Genomic DNA, 19,704 nt, shown 5'->3' with positions numbered 1-19,704 from the left:
TTAATCTAATTATCTAACGTTTTATAGGTTCGATCTTTTGAATTGCAGTTGATAGTCATTATTTAGAAGGTAGTTGAGAGATTTTTACGAGTGAAAACTTGTGCTGATTATTAACGCAATTTACATATAGTTATCATTTTCATTATAATATTGGTAATTAAAAAAAATACAAACCAGCAAAAAATACTCTAGGTTGAGATTGTGTTGATGTGGCTGTAGAATTTCGTTCTAGTGGCGGTGCAACAGGTGCAGCAAGTAAGTCATAATCATTTCCAGAACTACCAACTGCAACATAGCTATAAGAACCTCTAGCCCAGGGATCAGCTTGCCATCTAGTAACAATACTTTCACGTGGTTGTGGTACAACATGATTACCGAATATTCCCTGTAAAAAGAAGTATGAATATTCGAACATTTGGAAAGTTTCGCAGATATCGAAATTTTTAGGCAAACTTTTTTTCTCTACTCGAAGAGTTTTATCGCTTGTCAAAATCATTTTAATTTTATTTTTTATTCTCGTCTCAACAATATAATCCATTCAAATGAAATTATCAAGAGATAAATTATATTAATTTGATTATTTAAAAAAAAATGAACAAATTTATAGAATATTTTTATAACTTGTGAATTTGTCAAAAATTAATTATATCATTGGATTTTTATTTTTATAAATGTCAATTTCAACTCAGGGAGGCGTAACGCTATACCTTAGATCAACAGTGGTCACTAGTGGAAATTGAATCCGGCTTGGCCGGATCCTGATCCGAATCGGATCCAGTATGGCTAAGGTAATCCGGATCCGGGTTTCCTGACCCTTTTCGGATCCGTTATGGTTAAGGCTAACCGGATCCGGCTTTCCTTACTCTTACCTGATCCGAATCGGATCCAGATTGCCGGACTTTAATCGGACTTTATTTTTTTTTTCAAAGTTATCTCCGGGTTCAGTCAGGTTTGGCTAAGGCTAACCGGATCCGGCTTTCCTTACTCTTACCTGATCCGAATCGGATCCAGATTGCCGGACTTTAATCGGACTTTATTTTTTTTTTTCAAAGTTATCTCCGGGTCAAGTCAGGTTCGGCTAAGGCTAACCGGATCCGGTTTTCCTTACTCTATCCTGATCCGAATCGGATCCGGATTGCCAGAGTTTAATCGGACCTTATTTTTTTTTCAAAGTTATCTCCGGGTTCAGTCAGGTTTGGCTAAGGCTAACCGGATCCGGCTTTCCTTACTCTATCCTGATCCGAATCGGATCCGGAATGCCGGACTTTAATTGAAGTTTGTTTTTTTTTTCCAAGTTAACTTCCGGATTCGGTCAGGCTTGGCTAAGGTAAGCCGGATCCGGTTTCCCTGATTTGAAACGAATCCAACTTAGAAGTATTTGAAAAAAAAAAAAAAAAAAATTAATTTCAGAATGTCATTTTATTTTTTGATAATAATAAATACATTGTTGCATATATATAGTATCAATCATATCAAGTTTTTCTATTGTAATTTTGAAATAACTTTCTACACTTGTAAAGGACTTTTGATTTCATCGATTTCACGTACGCCGCCGTGGTCAATAGGATTTATATCTTCGGTAGTATAGGGGTGAGTATCCCCGCTAGAGGTCTGTTTCTCATGTAAAGAGCTATTTCATATGAAATAATACATAATTACACCATAAAAAATATAAATAAAGGGTTCAAAATACCTAAAACAGGTGCACAGTTGCAATTTTTAATGTACTTAATCTAAAAATCGACTGTATCAAATACAAACTAGCTTAAAAGAGGAAGGGCGTAGCCCTAACCTCAAAATGGCATCAAACTCACAACGAGTATCAACAAAACGTCAAAGAGACACAACACCACCAAGTGCTCCAAATTCACCACCAAAAATAAATAAAAGACAAGTTGGTAACTCTTTTCTATATGACAAAATATTTCAAGATTCATTAAATTCTCTAGATAAAAGAAAAACACGAAAATACAATCCAGCTCCAAACTTGGTGCAAAGGAGAAAAAATAAAAATACAACACAAATTGACGAAAATGGACAAGAATGGATCACACCGAATCCATTGATACCAGATGAAAGTAAAAATCACAATGTTAACCAACAATTAACACATAATAACGACGAAGACGAGATAAGTAGTGTCAACTCATTCTCAGCTCTTGATGATCAAATGTCATACAATGACGACCAAACAAACACAAATGACACAAAAATAATTGACAAAAATGTGACTGAACATTTAAAAAAAAAAAGAACTGGTCATCCACCACTCATCCACACACAAGGAATTAATATCAACGACCTCAGCTTGATTTTATTATCAAACAAAACTGATAAAAAAAACTTCACTCTTAAATGCCACTCACATGGTGATGCATCAACAACAACAATAAAAACAAATAATTCTGACACTCACAAAGCTGTCATCAAAATACTAAAAGACAACAACACTGAATACTATACATATACTGAAAAAAGTGAAAGACCAACCACACTTGTAATTAAAGGAATATCAGGCAATTTCACAGAGACTGATATACTCAACGACATCAACGAGGTTATTGAGGACAAAACCAAGGTAACAAAAGTTTCCAAATACTACTACTCTAAAGCAAACCCTAATAGATTCTTTTTTCTAGTACAAATTGAGGCTAACAAAACAACAAAAGACATCACAACAATTGACAGACTCGTCTATTAAAAGATCAAATGGGAAACGTTACATAAAAAAAAAATATTCCAATGCAAAAATTGCCAGAGAATTGGACATGCTAGCTCCAATTGTAATCTAAAATTCAGATGTGTAAAATGTGCTAAAGACCATGGACCTGGCAAATACATTACAACAAACATCTGACAAAAGCTTGCTAAAATGTGCAAACTGCAATCAAACTGGACACCCAGCCTCTTACCATGGTTGTCCATACATAATACACATCAACAATATAACAAAAAACAAAACAGCTGCAAAACAAGCAAGTATCAACAAAAAAACACAAGCCTACTCTAATTACATACAAACTGGCAAATCGTACGCTAATACCATCAATAGCACCAACACCAATCTAAATCAAAATCATATAATCAACAACAACAGCCATAATCAACAACCCAGTAAATACGAGATGAACTATGCTCATTCACACAACAACCACAACCATAAAAATCAAGAAGGAAACACTGAGATCCCTTCCTGGTACACACAAGAAAAAAGCTCACTAAACACAGCACTGGAACAACAGTTCAACTACTTTAACAAACAAATACAAATGCTCTGCAACCAGATCACAACACTCACAAATAAATTGTCCGAATTAAGCTATCCATTATGTGTAGCCTAATCAATCAAAACGACACGAATATTAATGGCATTCAAAGCCAATTTAAGCACATAAAAATTGGTGCTATTAACGTGAATTCAATGATATATAACGCCAGAAGACTGGAGCTACTACATTTCTCCATCAAACACGATTTAGACTTTGTTTTAATATCAGAAACTAAACTTAACCCAGCCCATAGAATGGAATGGAAAAATTATCAGATGGTCCACAAAAATTATCACCTATCCAACATCACGTAACAACAAAGTACTCGAATACACAATAATTCAATTAACAAACACCAACTTCAATGGTAAAATATTTATAGTCAGTCTCTATGCTAAACCAAATGAAGAAATAATATTTAGTGATGAAATTGATGACCTGTTCACTAACCTAAATCTTGACAACCCTAACAACTATTTTATAATGGCTGGCGACCTAAATGCCAGACATTGCAAATGGGGGGACAATACTACAAGCTTCAGGGGAAGAAAAATGTCTAACTGGCTAGACAGAAATGGAACAAGATTCAAAACCATGTTGATACCTGCATCAAGTCCAACGTATAAATCTAGCTCGTTTATTGACCTATGTCTTATCGATACAAGACTTACAATCACCAACACCATCAACAATAAAATACAAACAGCTTCATACACCAGCAGTGATCACAATGCATTAATATTCACAGTAAATATCACAGATCAAATAGCTCAATCCTTCTTTAAACCAACACACCAACAAAAAAAATGAATTGACGCATAGAAGGACGTCGGAGGTAACTTGATGAAACTTAGAAAAAATAAGAAGCCTCGTGGTCTAGTGGTCAAGGCGTTTGCCCGGAAAGCAAAAGACCCGGGTTCGATTCCCGGCGGGGGAACTTCGATATTTTTTCTAAGTTTCTGGTTTTTTTTTCAAAAAAATGAATTGCATAGAAGGACGTCGGAGGTAACTTGATGAAACTTAGAAAAAATAAGAAGCCTCGTGGTCTAGTGGTCAAGGCGTTTGCCCGGAAAGCAAAAGACCCGGGTTCGATTCCCGGCGGGGGAACTTCGATATTTTTTCTAAGTTTCTGGTTTTTTTCAAAATATATAAAAATACCAAGTGGAAAAAATTCAACAAAATTTTGGAATCTAAACTAATCAATAATCTAATACCTGAAAATCGCAATCTCAATAATCAAGAACTTGACACATTTATTAATTCAACAAGTACAGTTATACAAGAAACAATAAAAATTGCAGTACCAAAATATAAAGCAAAAGACAGTGTACACCAATTCACCAATAAAAAAATAAATAAATTATTAACAATGAAAAAAAGCATGAAAAAAGACCTGAGTTGGTGCCAGCAAATTGACCCTGGATATCAATCATCAACCAGTATCAATGTTATTAATACAATCAGCTTAATAAACAAAGCTCTAAAGAAACAAGAAAGACAAGTAACAACTGACTACTGGAATAGACAATACAATTCAATAAATTTCAGAGACCATAAAAAATTTTTTCCCAAAATAAACAAAATATTTAGAGGAAAAATAACAAACGAAATCTCAAGTATAAACGTAATTAACAATGACAACGAGCTATTAATGAAAAGCGAAATAAACATCAACAAAACAATCATTAACAACAACCAACAAAGCATCATAGACACAACCGACAAACTAAACTATATAGGTGCCTTCTATGAACGCATGAACTCACCAAGTCACCTGGACACAAAGCCAGAGTTCAAAAAAATAGTATCTGAACGAGCTAAAATAATAAAAAACGACTGGCAAATCAGTAACAACAATAAAATACCATACACAATATTCTCTAACACAAACCTAGCGTCAAACCCAAATGTCAACAACATAACAAATAAATATCTTTGCAACACGCCTCAAGTTGCAAAGATATTTAATAAGTTACCAACAAAAACATCATCTGGACTTGACAACATACCACCAATAGTACTGAAACACCTATCAATCAAAACAATAAAAATATACACAATAATATTCAACAATCTTCTAAACAACTTCTACTTTCCAACACCCTGGAAAAAGGCAAAAGTAATCCCGTTGCTGAAAAAAGGCAAGCCTCCAGAAAACCCAGGTAGCTATAGACCAACCAGTCTAACCCTGGCAATTAGCAAGGCATTTGAAATTGTCATCAATCAAAATTTATCAGCCTTTTGCAAAATAAATAAAGTGATTCCAGACGAACAATTTGGCTTTAAACACCATCACTCAACTATTCACGCCATCAACAAGGTAACATCAGACATTAACAACTATTTACACAATCAACACGTAGTTGGTGCGGTCCTGATAGACTCCGTCTGGATCGATGGCTTGCTATACAAACTGGATACAAAAAAATTCCCAAGAGAGCTGATATTGATGACACTAGATATGATACAAGATATAACATTTATAACAACAAGCAACCAGCCCCACTCTAACGTAACATTCAAAATCACTGAAGGACTCCAGCAAGGGACAGGCAACTCTCCCTTATTATTTAACATCTTCACAGCTAACGTGCTAAATATGGCCGAGCTAAATAAACCAGAATCTAAAGCACATGTCATTGGCTTTGCTGATGACCTGATTCTTTACGTAGCTGATCAAAAAAAGAACGTGAAATTGATGCAAGAGAACTTAAATAAATTACTAGATAAAATAAATGATTTTTATATGACTTGGAATCTGAAAGTGAATCCTGACAAGTGTGAGTGTATATTATTCAGACAACTTATAAACACATACTCTAAAAACAATAGAAAAGCAATACAAGACTTTTCAATAAATGCTATTAAACCAAGCACTGGTAATCGAGAAGTTGTACCACGTACTAATATTGTCAAATACCTGGGCGTTCACTTGGACCATACGCTAAAGTTAAACAGCCACATTGACATCCAACTGGCCAAAGCCAAAAAAGCCTTTCAAGCCAACAAAAAAATATTTTACAATAAAAAAATAGAAAAAAAGGCCAAGCTAATATGCTATCAACTGCTAGTCAGGCCAATCTTGACCTACGCCTCTCCAATTTATTGGAATATGAGTGCGTCAACTATGGAGAAGCTCAGAAGGTTCGAGAGAGACTGCATAAGAAGCAGCCTCAATCTACACAGGACAAGAGAGTCTAATTATTTGAAAAGACACAGTAATACAGTGATATATAAAAAAGCTAGCATACCTAGACTAAACTCCTTCATAATATCCCCGTGTAGAGGCTACTTCTCGAGCAACCTCAAATCAAGCAACTTAATAATAAAAAACAAGTTGACAAATATATCAAAAACAAAATGGAACAACACAAGAGCCACTGGTTTCATACCACCAGAAGGATTTGTGAGGTGTGATGCATCAGGCATCATTGAATCACCAAACAACATACCAAGCCTATACCATAAACAAAGACACACCAACAACAAAAAAATACTTTGGACAAGTGAGGACTTGGTCAATAAACCAAGTCAATTTATATATTCGAAAGCTATGCCACCATGCAACTCTAGGGCAAAACAAAGGTTACTAAAAATTAAATACTGGTGGATCAGCAATCCTGAACTGGACAGCCCTCCTCCAGTACCATAAGTTTAACAACAACCAGCCAAAACAAAACAAGAGACAGTTGTGTTGAATTAAAACCAACACCAGACAATCATAGTAGTGTCCACAAACACATAATCCCACCTGTATAAATTGTATATATTGTATCATAAAAATCCCAACCTCCCCCATCCTTATATTCCCCTACCTTCACCAAAATTATTTATTTATTTATTTATTTTAGCTTTAGTATCATAGAAAAGAAAGGGTTTTTCACAATACTTTTTTCCCCATTCACACAGTCAAGGACAAATAATATTCAGACTACCACACAGTCTAAAAAAATAAAAATATAAAGCACTATCATAATCACAAATATTAAAAAAAATTAATCTAACACAACTACACTTCCTAGTTAAGATTAAAACAAACAATCAATAATATATGGTATTTTTTTCGTTTTTTACATTCACCACACATGTAATAGTATTTAAGTTTAAGGAAATAATAAAAAAAAACATTTAAAAAAAAAAAAAAAAGTCAATAGGATAGAGTTGCCGACTTTGAACAGAATAGCCCCGAGATCGATCCCCGCAAAATCCGGAATTTTAGTTTAGTTTAGGTTGAATTTTCTAAGATAAAAATATTGTTAATAATGATTGTTAAAAAAAATAATTGAAAAAAGCAAATATATATTTTTTTTTAAATCAAAATTTTTTTAAAACAAAATTCGGATCCGGTTTAAATATAAATTCGGATCCAGTTTAAGCATAAAATCGGATCCGATTTGGATGTAAAATCGGATCTGATATAAATGTAATTTCGGATAAATAAGTTGGTATCCGATTTAGCCACAGTGTCCTTATTGTAACCGGATCCGACCTGGATCCGAATCGGACTGAAATTTCCACTCGGGGCTCTTGTGGGATTCTACCTGGTTAGTAAAGATTTTAATAGCCAGAAGATAGACCCTTGATGATGTGGCACCATAGCAAAACTTACTGAAAGATTTTCTCCATGCAAAAAATACTTTTCCCCTGCCTAGTAGAGTATACAGTATTCGCTGGGTCGTCTTCGTTTCTATTATTGTGTAATTCACTAAGTGTTATATGTATTATGCTTAGTTTGCTGTTAACGAATACATTCAATATATATAATGTATCAATTTATTAATTTGTGAGAATGTCGAAGATTAAATTACTGTCGTATATGTTTAAATTGTTTATTTAATTATAAAAAAATAACACATGACTGTCAAGAGACTTAAGACCAAGACCAGAGACGCCCAAAAAGAGAAATATTGTTTTAAAAGCCAGCCATCTCTCTGTCGTGAATCACTATCTCAGAGAAAGATGGGCATATGCTCAGCGTTGCCACGATACGAATCCAGGTATTATCGTATCATGTCACCAAATTATTGTGATCATCGTATCGTTGGAGGCCTTAAGGTTGCTTCCCAGAGATTGAATTTCTATTGAATTTTTTTTTTTTTTGGCTTATTTTGTAAATGAAATAATTATCTATGTGGTAAATTTTTTTAAATTTTTCTGACGTGGATCTTTTGAGATACACGGAGAGAAAAAAATATTATGTTCTACTATGCTACTGTAGTATCGGTGGATGTTTTCGGATTTTTGATAAGATATAATATTTTTTTTATATTTTTTATTATTTATTTTATATATTTTAATAAAGGCACATAGTAAATTAAATCATTTGTAATCAAACTATGGAACAAGATTTTTTTTACTGAAGACATAGTCGAAAGTACTAACGAAATCTCTTTTTTTTAATAAACTGTAGATACAAAGTGCTATGTGTAAATTAATGTTTATTATGTTAGCATAGTAAAATTGACAATTGACGCTCGTTAAAATAATCATTCGGTACCTAAATTCAAACAATGTTATTTATACTACTCATTAATTTTAAAAAATACGATTCCCGATTTAATTTTTATTGTGTGTTTTATATTAATTACGATTTTTGAAGCGAATTTTACTATGTTCACATAGTAAAAAATGCAGAAAGACGAAATACCAAACAAAAGAGTCAATTTTACGTTAATTCCAGTTTAGTCCCGTAGCTGAGCGGTCTAAAGCGTATCCGACACCACGTCAATACATATAAGTATACTTCGTCGGTTCGATCCGCGCTCAGAGTGTGAAAAAAAAAAAAAAAAAAAACAAAACAAAAGCTTCTGCGTTAATAATACAACAGAAAAAAAATTGACAAATTTGTAAAATATTTTTTTAATCAAATATATTTTTGACTATACAACATAGTACTTTTTATTTTAAACATGGCCATTTTTACGATTGAGTATTATGATACTTACTACGTCTGATTAAAATTCTCAAACATAGTAAAACTCACTGTTTACATGATAAATGTTGCTAAATTTCCCAAAACATCCACCAGTACTATAAAACATAGTAAAATCCAGTGTTTTTTTTTAGTAAAACCTAATATTTTTTTCTCTCCGTGTAATTAGTCTCAAAGTTGATAACTTTTATACATGAGGATAGGGCGGAACCTCACATTTTGATTTTTAGCATATAATATTCGTTGTCTATTAAAAACCCTTTCATTTACTACAAAATTTTAGTGATTACAAAGTAAAAAAAAAAAATTAGGCGCTATTTCGATACATGGTATAATAATATAATAACAAAAACTGCCTAATTTTTTTTTTAATTTTTTTTTTATCCAGCAAATTATTCAACTTTATACTTCAAAATTTTGACATTCTTTTGGATATTTCACGTCTTTTGATTATTAAAGGTACGATAAATAGACAGGTATTTAAAAATTGAGGCTTTTTGGCGACATTAATTGTAATTTATGTTTTGTTTTTATATCCATTCTTGTAATATATGCATATAAATTATTTTTTTTTTCTTTTTTATTCTTTTATAACGTATGAGTACTTTATTAGTTTTTTTTCAATTATTAATTAACAATGAATATTGCATTTATTTTAACTCAAAAATTACGTATCGATTGTACTGAACAACAAACAAAAAAAATATACAATAAAATGAATATAAATTAATTATTATTAATTAATTAATAAATCAAGTTTAAATTAAAAAAAAAAAATGCTTATTTATACTTTGATTTAACATATATAATGAAGATGTTTTTTTAATTTACCATTATTTTTTTAAATATAGCTGGATTTCAATTTAATTTTTATTCATTTTATATATTTTTTTGTTTGTTTGTAGTTATTATATAGATGCAATATGTATAAGAACTTAATACTAAAATAGGCACCACAAAAAAAAAAAAAAAAAATTAAGAAAACCAAGTTTGATATTACACTGAGAGAAATATTAACTAAGAATTACAAACGTAAAAGAAAAAATTACAAAATAAATAGTAAAAACTGCGTTCCCCCGTCATTTATAAGAATTATTCGTATATGGATAGATAATTTTTACAATAAAATTATGTAAAAAATCTGGCCATTGACTATATACACTACTAAGCCATAAAATTTACACAATTTTATTGTAATTTCTGTTTAAAAAAATAACTAAATTCACGACACTCACAAGTAAATTCTAGCAGACTGAGAATTTACCCACTACCGGTTTTAGAATTTACTAAATTTTATTACAAATTTTATTTAAAAGTTGGACATTTTTTGTGTTAAGTTGGGCAGTTTGTGCTAGATTCACGGAGAATAGCAATCAATTCCCGGCAACATTTTTTCTTTTCTGTTTACACGCTCAAAACTCGAAAACTAATTGTTAAATAGAAAAAAGTTATTCTTGATAAATTGTTTAGAAATAAATAACCAACAATAAACCTCGCTTAACCCCATACCTAGCTTCAACAGATAAGGCTGTAGAAATGCTTGAAATTACATGACAGTTCAATCATTTGTTCAATCGGTCGGCCATCTTTGTGTTATTTCGTCCCACAAACAGAATTTTTACAAAGCTATATAGTAAAAAATATTTAAGTCTATGCTAACTTTTATATGTGTACATGATAATTTTTATTATATATATAAGAATATTTATTAAATTGTGCAGTATTTTTTATTCAACCATATAATAATTTTTATTGTTTTCACAAAACATGTATGTCTTTATTTTAATTAACTCATAACTCATTATCTAAGAGATTAATCAAAAAAAGTAATTCTTTATAAATTGTTTAGAATTGAATTTTCAATAATAAACTTCACTCATCCCCATGTCCATCTGCAATAGATAACGATGTATAGAGGCTTGAAGTAACCCAACAATTTTTTGACATTTTACACATTTTACATAATTTTATTGTAGAATTCCGACTCTCGCGGCCAGTCCCAGAATTAAAACAAAAATTACAAAGTACTATAGTAATTTCTATTCAACCATGATTTTAATTTTTAGTTAAAATTTCTCTCAGTGTATTGATGACACGGCGAGACTCTCGCGAGAAGTCTCGGACTAATGCTAGTATCGTCTCTGTCTCGTCTCGCCTCGCCTCAAAAATTGTCAGTCTCGTCTCGAGTTCGCGAGACGAGACGAGAAAGCGCCGAGACTGGTCTCGTCTCGTGTGCATCTCTATGACATATACGTCTTGTGTTTTTTTTATTTTTTCTCAATCAGGGGAATTGGAAGTGAACTTATTACATATTTATACATATATCTTTAATTGTTCACTCATAAATATATATCATTTTATTTTGTATTCATATAAGTGGAAAATCAAAGATAATTTAAAGAATTTTATGGGATTTCATAATATCATGAGATTTCCCATGATTGAATTGAAGATTTTCCTTTTTTTTTCAATCAAAAAAACTATCACTAGATTTCGTGTAGAGATGCACACGAGACGAGACCAGTCTCGGCACTTTCTCGTCTCGTCTCGCGAACTCGAGACGAGACCGAGACGATACTAGCATTAGTCCGAGACTTCTCGCGAGAGTCTCGCCGTGTCATCAATAATATCAAATTTGGTTTTCTAAATTTTTTTTTTTTTTTTTTGTGGTGCCTTTTTTAGTATGAAGTTCTTATACATATTGCATCTATATAATAACTATAAACAAACAAAAAGATATATAAAATGAATAAAAATTAAATTGAAATCCAGCTTAATTTAAAAAAATAATGGTAAATTATATTTTGATTTAGACGTACGAAATAAATAAAGAACATCTTCATTATATATGTTAAAACAAAGTATAAAAAGCATTTTTTTTTTAATTCAAACTTGATTTATTTATTATTAATTTATATTCATTTAATATATTTTTTTTGTTTGTTGTTTAGTACAATCGATACGTAATTTTTGAGTTAAAATAAATGCAATATTCATTGTTAATTAATAATTGAAAAAAAACTAATAAAGTACTCATACGTTATAAAAGAATAAAAAAGAAAAAAAAAATATTTTATATGCATATATTACAAGAATAAAAAAAAAAAGTTTACTTTTGTTCACTTTATATTTATACAGCCGAGACTAGACGAGACTCCGATTTTTTTTACTCGAAACGAGACCGAGACGAGACTCTGATTTTTTCAGCCGAGACGATACCGAGACGAGACTGTTGTTTTGGTCATTTTTCGAGACCGAGACGAGACTCAAGCAAATCTCGTTTCGTCTCGTCTCGTGTGCATCTCTAATTTCGTGGATTTCTTAAAAGATTTTCTGGGGTGCGTTCCGTAGAGGACCGCGGTCTACCAAAAATAGGCGTGGTTTATCATGGTGAATTTAATTTCGTTGTAGTGTCAGCACTGCTATGTATTAGAAAACGTAAACAAACATAAGCAAACGTAAACACCGAAAAATATGATTAACGTATTATAAAGAAAAAAATAATTTGGCATCAAAAAAAAAATTGTCAATTAAAATAGTAGGTGTATATTGTTGTTATCTCAATTATTTAGCCTGTAAATTGTATTTCTTTTCAAAGTTAATGCTTCAAAACCTATCATAACTCAAATGTAAGGTTAGGACAGCACTTATATTTTTGTTATCTTTCAAGATCTTAAACTGGCTGATGTTGCTGTTCATTTTCAACAAGAACAACAATTACTACCTACATCAGTCAATAGATAATGTGTTTGAAGTGGAATTTTTCTTTTCATTTTGTTAACTGTTATTAACAAATTTATTGTTTTAATAATTTTATTCAGTACAAAATTCAGTAAGCACCACATCCACAACATTAACAATACATATATAGAAAGGTGTAAAAAAAAGTATACATGAGACTGGTTATTTTTTAGGGATTCCTAGGGAGATTTTTAATTTTTATGGATTCACTCTGATTATGGCCAAAAAGGACCGCGGTCCCCCTACGGAACGCACCCCTGGATTGCAAGAAAGATTTTATATGATTTCCGTCAGAAGGGACAAAAGATTTCTTCGTCAATTTCTTTGGCACACCTTGCAACTCCTAATGAACCGTTATTCAACACTTGTTCGACGGTTGCACCATTATATCAGAGAGAAATAATATCTGGTCGCTAGGCCTAACTGCCAAAGTTTTTTTTTTTTTTTTATTATATTAAGGCTTTATTGAGATCACATACCTAGTGAGTATAACTGCCAAAGTTAGCGTCATTACTTTGAATAGAAATTGTGTTTCTGAGCGCCATTAAAAGTACTTTTCGAATACCGATTGAAAAGTATTTTTAGCAGGATAATTATGTTTGACGAGTATTTGAAATACAATTGTATCCGGTTAAAATACTTGCTCGGGATACTCAAAAATACAATTGTATCCGGTTAAAATACCTGCTGATTATTTGAAATAAAAAAAATTCCAACAAGAGTTTGTTTTACATATATATTTTTTTACATAAATTCGTTCCTACCCGGGTTTGATCCTACGTTTTCCTAATTACTAAACCTACACTCTAGAAACCTACACACTAGCGAGACCATTTTTACAAGTTAATAAAATTTGAAATTTTGCTCACATAAGCTACAAGGTCTATACAAATATAATTTATTTAAAAAATTAAAAAAAAGATTCACTATCGTTATTTTAGATTACGACTCGATTTATTTGACTATACATCCTTTCCTAATCAACATTTGCCATAATTAATTACAGTTAAATAGCTATTGGCAAATGTACTTAAGGAAAAGATGTGGTGTCCCCAGCATGATTCCTAGAATAAATTGGAAATGTTAATATAAGGATAGAAAAAATTATTAAATAATTATAAATTAATTCATAAATAAATTATTTAACTCTAAAAATAATTGGAGTTTATTATATAATACGGTGCTATGATATTGAAATTTTTCTAAGTCCAAAAACTGGAGTAGCAGAATACTTTTCAAAGGCTTTTAAAATACTCAAACATTTAAAATACCTGTCCAGGATAATTGTATCCGAAAACCGATATTCGAGCTCTTCATTTACTTCTTTCATAATACCACCAAAATATCGAAAATACTCATAAGTATACTCACAATACCTCATAAACATCGCCCGATATAATTCAAACACTATAAAATATCAATAATACTATCCGAATACTTGATTTTTTCATCTCGGGGTAGTCTACTGGAAATTGAGAAGTTGCGTGGGGAGGCCACCAGGATCGACTAGAATTTCCTACTACACTACAGTAATTTTAATCAAAACAAAACAAAAAAACGTCACAAAAAATTAAATAAAACTTTATTGTTTAAACACCAAAATAAAAATGTAACGTGTTTATTAATTTTAAAAAAATAAACCATTTTATAATTTCCATGTGTTTCACCGCATTTTTATTTAGATTCATGAATGAAATAAAAACAATAAACTTTTTTAAAAGAGGTTAGGACCACACTTGATTTCCAATAAATATTCGTGTCATCTGGCGGGAAAACCTGCTGTACACTACAGTAATTTCTGGTCTAGAATATACCATTAACTCAAGACTTCCAAAAATTCCGGTAGACTACAGTAAAAAATTTAGATGAAATATAATAATAATCATTATAATAAGTGGGAATTAGTCGCTTTAATGACGTCGGCTATGATTTTTACGGTACCACTACAGTAGTATATGCTGTGGATTTCTCTCCATGTAAGAAACATTAATAAGAAAATTGACAGCTCTGAATAAAAATGATTGACAAAAACTAAATATAATTAAGTTCAAAATAACTTACTTTTAAAACAGCAATACAACGTCCGACAATTACATCATCACTAACATTCTCCATTACACAAGCTGCTTCTCCAGCGACGAGGGCCAACAAGACGGGTGCTTTGTACAAGTTCCAAAACAAAAATAGTTCACCCCGAGAAGCTGTTGTAGTTCCCACATGTCCAAACAAATTGGCTGTTGGATCCCAAAAAATGCGTTCAAAACACAATACGACCTGTGTAACAAGCAACAATAGTATAATAATTCAAATTAATAAACAAGTACCACCTTCTTCAATTGAGGGTCCGGATGCAATAACTCGCCGAGCGCTCGAAGTCAAGAAAACGCTATGTTGCTGTGGGTGAAAAATAGGAAAAATTAAAATTGAAAAATAAAAAAAAATAAAAATACAGTCGTCGATAGAATTAAAAAATACATAATTTTCTTCAAATAAATTTTTTTTTATAATAATTAGTTAACGAGATAAAAAATATAAACGAAATTTTTTTTTTCGAATAAAATACTTTTTTTCAATAATATAACTCAAGATAACTTCTTTAACAATTAATAAATTAACTTGAATTTTTTACTGTAGCTTCATTATAAGCTACCGATTGCAACAGTATGATCAAAAAATGTATTTATTAATATTGTTTAATTTTTATTATATGATTGTTTAATGTCGATGAAAAATTCAATTTGTCTAACTTTGAATGAAAAAAGAGTCGGAGAAATTTAATAATTGAGTAACTTGTCAGTGGCAATATTGTTAAGCAGTATATCAAGAAGTTTTATAGAAATTTTTAGATATTTTTATTAATTATTGACTGAGTTATTAATTTAACAACAAATTGCGCGCATACTGTTTGTATTTATATGGATATACAGGCGCGTGAACATAGGCGTTCGCGAGAGAGGGGGCTGACGATCACGCATATATAGCCGTAACGGTAGCTCGCAATTTGTTGTTAAATTAATAACTCAGTCAATAATTAATAAAAATATGAATTTCTATAAAACTTCGATATACTGCTTAACAATATTGCCACGGTTACTCAATTATTAAATTTCTCCGACTCTTCATTCAAAGAGATTAGACAAATTAAACTGTCATAATAAATTAAACAATATTAATAAATACATTTTTGATCATACTGTTGCAATCGGCTAATAACTGCAATAAAAAATTGAATTTATTAATTTTTAAAAAATCTTGAGTTATATTGAAAAAATTTATTTTTGAAAAATTTCGTTTATATTTTTATCTCGTTAACTAATTATTATAAAAAATTTATTTGAAAGAAAATTAACATTTTACAATTCTATCTGTTTTTACACAATTTTAATTTCTATACCCCAGCAACATAGCGTTTCTTCAGCTTTCGGCGCTTACATCCGGACCCTCAATTGTTTTATTGATTGCTTTTTTGCTACGGACAAATACAATCATATTATAATGTTTCTAATGGAATTTCACATAGACAATAGCAACTTGCAACTAGCACTGTATATTGCTGATCTAGTAAATAAAATTATAAAGACTGTAATTTTTTCAGTAAGTCGTGAATATTGAAAAGAAATATACACGGAGAAAAATTTACATTTTTTTTTTTACTATAATACCATAGCAATTTTTGCTGTGTGTTGAAGTAAGCTGGGAACATAAGAGCATCATATTAAAAATTGAGACAGACCATATATATAGGAATTTTCATTGGATGCGTTTTATGATATTTTCATAATATGAACAATGACAAAATTTCGGATGTGGGCGTGGCTATTTTTTTCTCTGTGTATCATAGCAATTTTTGCCATGGTCAAACGCAAAATTGCTATGATACACAAGTAGGAAGTGACGACGGGGACAAGCCTGATTACCCGGCTCTCGGGCCTGTGTCGGGCCTGAGACACAAGCCTGTGTCAAGTCTGGAATGTTCACGATGTATTTGCTGGTGTCGAACTAGTGGATCGGGCTTGACACAGGCTTGTGCTCCCACGCTCGACACAGTCTTGTGTTCCCAAGCCTGACACCGGCTTGCAAAAAAAATTATAAAAAAATATAAATAAACAATTATTATTAATTTATTAAGTTGACATTATTATTTTTTACGCGATACAATTTGAATTAACGATAATTATATGAACGAAAAGAAACGGCGTAACGGGGGATTGATCCTAGGTCTCTCACGTGGAACTCCAATTCTCTATCATGTCAACCACTAGGGTATTCATGAAAGGGTCAGTCAAAATTAGTCTGCTCAAAATCTTTTCAACTTGGAGAATTTTTAAGTTTTTTAAAACAAAAAATATAGGGATATGTAATCGGGGCTTGCGAATCAAATGGTTGGGTTTATAGTTGATAGGGCCGAGGAAAAGGGTTAAAAAAAAATAATTGAACATAAAATAATCAATTACGCATTTTCCGTTAAACTTAGAGTAAAATGTTTCAAGTAAAAGTTGTAGATAATAGGATTTAAGGGGGGGTAGTTCCTATAAGTTTTTTTTTTTTAACCGACCGTTTCGGCCTAATTAATTTTTAAGGTTTGTGATTTTCTATTAACTCGTTACCCCTCAAGTGTCCCCACTCAAAACTCCCATGAGCGAGCGCGATAGATATATAAAAAAAGGGATAGTGTTATTTCGACCCGACGCTACCCGACTCGACGCACATATACACACACGCAACTATTGTTTTTACACGCACTGTGATTGTATTAGTGTTATACACTTTTAAATTCGATTTCAGGCAATTTTCTTAATTATCGCATTGTCGGCCCGGAATAACAACAAAAAGAAATTGTTAATAAAAAAAAAATCTTAACAAATAGCCCCAATATTCAAAAATGCATCGATTTAAAAAATTTTTTTTCATCGTGTTAATGATTACATGCACTATCGTACGCTAATAAAAATACTGCCATTTCTATTTTCTCATGACGCGTAATTATTTTTGAGATAAAATAGGTGGTTTTTTCGCGAAAATGTCCTATGACGAAATTACTCTACTATAATCAAAGAAAATTTTTCCGTTTTTGTTTCATTTTTCCGTCAATTATTCAACAAATTATTCGCGATTGCTCCGGCAAAAATATTTTTTTTTCTATTCTTTTCGTGACGCGTAATTATTTTTAGTCATGAGAAAATAGAAATGGCAGTATTTTTATAAGCATACGATAGTGCATGTAATCATTAACACGATGAAAAAAAAATTTTTTAAATCGATGTATTTTTGAATATTGGGGCTATTTGTTAAGATGTTTTTTTTTTTAACAATTTCTTTTTGTTGTTATTCCGGGCCGACAACGCGAGAATTAAGGAGGTTATGCACAAATTCATTGCGGGTGTTGCGGGGCGCTTCTGACGTCACAGACAAAACTGAAATCCGACTACACTGTAAAAAAATAAAGTGAAAAGCGCCTGCGCCCCATATACAATATATGGGATTGCGGGTATGTGTGTGTGTTTGAACATGCCATACGTTGCCACATCTAATTTTTGTAAAGTTTATAATTAATTACTCATTAATTGACCGATCAACATATGAAAATTTTTCGTGCAATTAATAAAACTCGGTTTCTAGTATATGTGTGATTTTTTTCAAGATTTTTTCATCATTTTTTCTATCCGAAAAAAATGGTTGAAATCTCCATAAGAGCCAATGTTAAATATTATTTTCAATAATTAATTACAAAAAATTTAACCGATCAACATAAGAAAATAATTATACCGTTGTATTCAGAATGAAAAGATCTACTTGTGTACAAAATTTCAGAACATTCTCATTATATTTTTTTAAAAAAGAGTAATTTGTGCATAACCTCCTGAAGGTTGCTTATAAATAATTAAATCGTCACTCAATTTTTTTTTTTTTGGCTCTTTTTTCAAATGAAATAAATATCTATACTCTCAATTTTTTTCAATTTTTTCTGACGTCGTTTTTTTGAGATAATTAATGTCAAAGTTGACAACTTTTATACGCGAGGATAGGACTATAAGTTGATATACCGTACATTTTTATTTTTAACGAGTTCGTTTTTCACTAAAAAATTTTCAAATTACTATCAAATTGTAGCGCTCGACAAGACGAATACGATAAAAAAATTTGAATTTTTTCTGACGTTGATTTTTAAAGAAAAATGAATTGTTTAACGTGCTATACTTCTTATTAAGAAGTTTCTTGCACGGTGCCTCTCCTCCTTTAAACATTTTCCAACCGTCAATTCCTACAACTCATTTTTGCGACAGACATGGATGTCGACTTTGTAATGCGTTCAAACTGTACCCGATTCCTATTATAGCCCAGGGAAACCATGAAAAACCTGGGCAGTACAGCCGGCTTGCGCCTACCACTCGATACATGGCGTCGGTGGTCGGGATCGAACTCGAGACCTCCTGTCTCAAAGCCCGAACCGTTACCGCAGTGCCATATCGTTGGTTCGTTGATTTTTAAAGATATTTAATGTTAAATTTTGAAATTTTTGTCTTTTTCGCAACGAGAGGACATGAGAGAATTGCGATCCGGCAACACTGCTCTCTTCTCCTTGTTTACTTTTCCCTTGGCCCTATCAAATTATAAACCCAACCATTCGATTCGCGAGCCTCGATTACATACCCCTATATTTTTTGTTTTAAAAAACTTAAAAATTCCCCAAGTTGAAAAGAAGCAGCTTTTGAGCAGACTAAATTTTTTATATGAATGTATTTATTCAAGAGTCAATTTACA

The 19,704-nt window shown here is 31.5% G+C and overlaps 1 protein-coding gene across 3 annotated transcripts in view; it reads right to left on the bottom strand.

Annotated features, from left to right (window-relative positions):
- Nucleotides 1-19,704, bottom strand: part of LOC122855020 (lysine-specific histone demethylase 1A) — a 46,960-nt gene that overhangs the window by 1,542 nt on the left and 25,714 nt on the right. For 2 of the 3 annotated variants that reach the window (XM_044156113.1, XM_044156115.1), the window contains 2 exons: nucleotides 15,004-15,216; nucleotides 175-385 (listed from right to left, as the gene is read on the bottom strand). In XM_044156113.1, the coding sequence (XP_044012048.1) occupies nucleotides 175-385; nucleotides 15,004-15,216 (424 nt within the window). The remainder of the gene's footprint in view (nucleotides 1-174; nucleotides 386-15,003; nucleotides 15,217-19,704) is intronic. The other variant, XM_044156116.1, reaches the window with a different exon arrangement.

This window comes from Aphidius gifuensis, linkage group LG4, assembly GCF_014905175.1.
Source record: "Aphidius gifuensis isolate YNYX2018 linkage group LG4, ASM1490517v1, whole genome shotgun sequence".
NCBI classification, from domain to species: Eukaryota; Metazoa; Arthropoda; class Insecta; order Hymenoptera; family Braconidae; genus Aphidius; species Aphidius gifuensis.
This window is presented reverse-complemented; position numbering and strand designations above follow the sequence as displayed.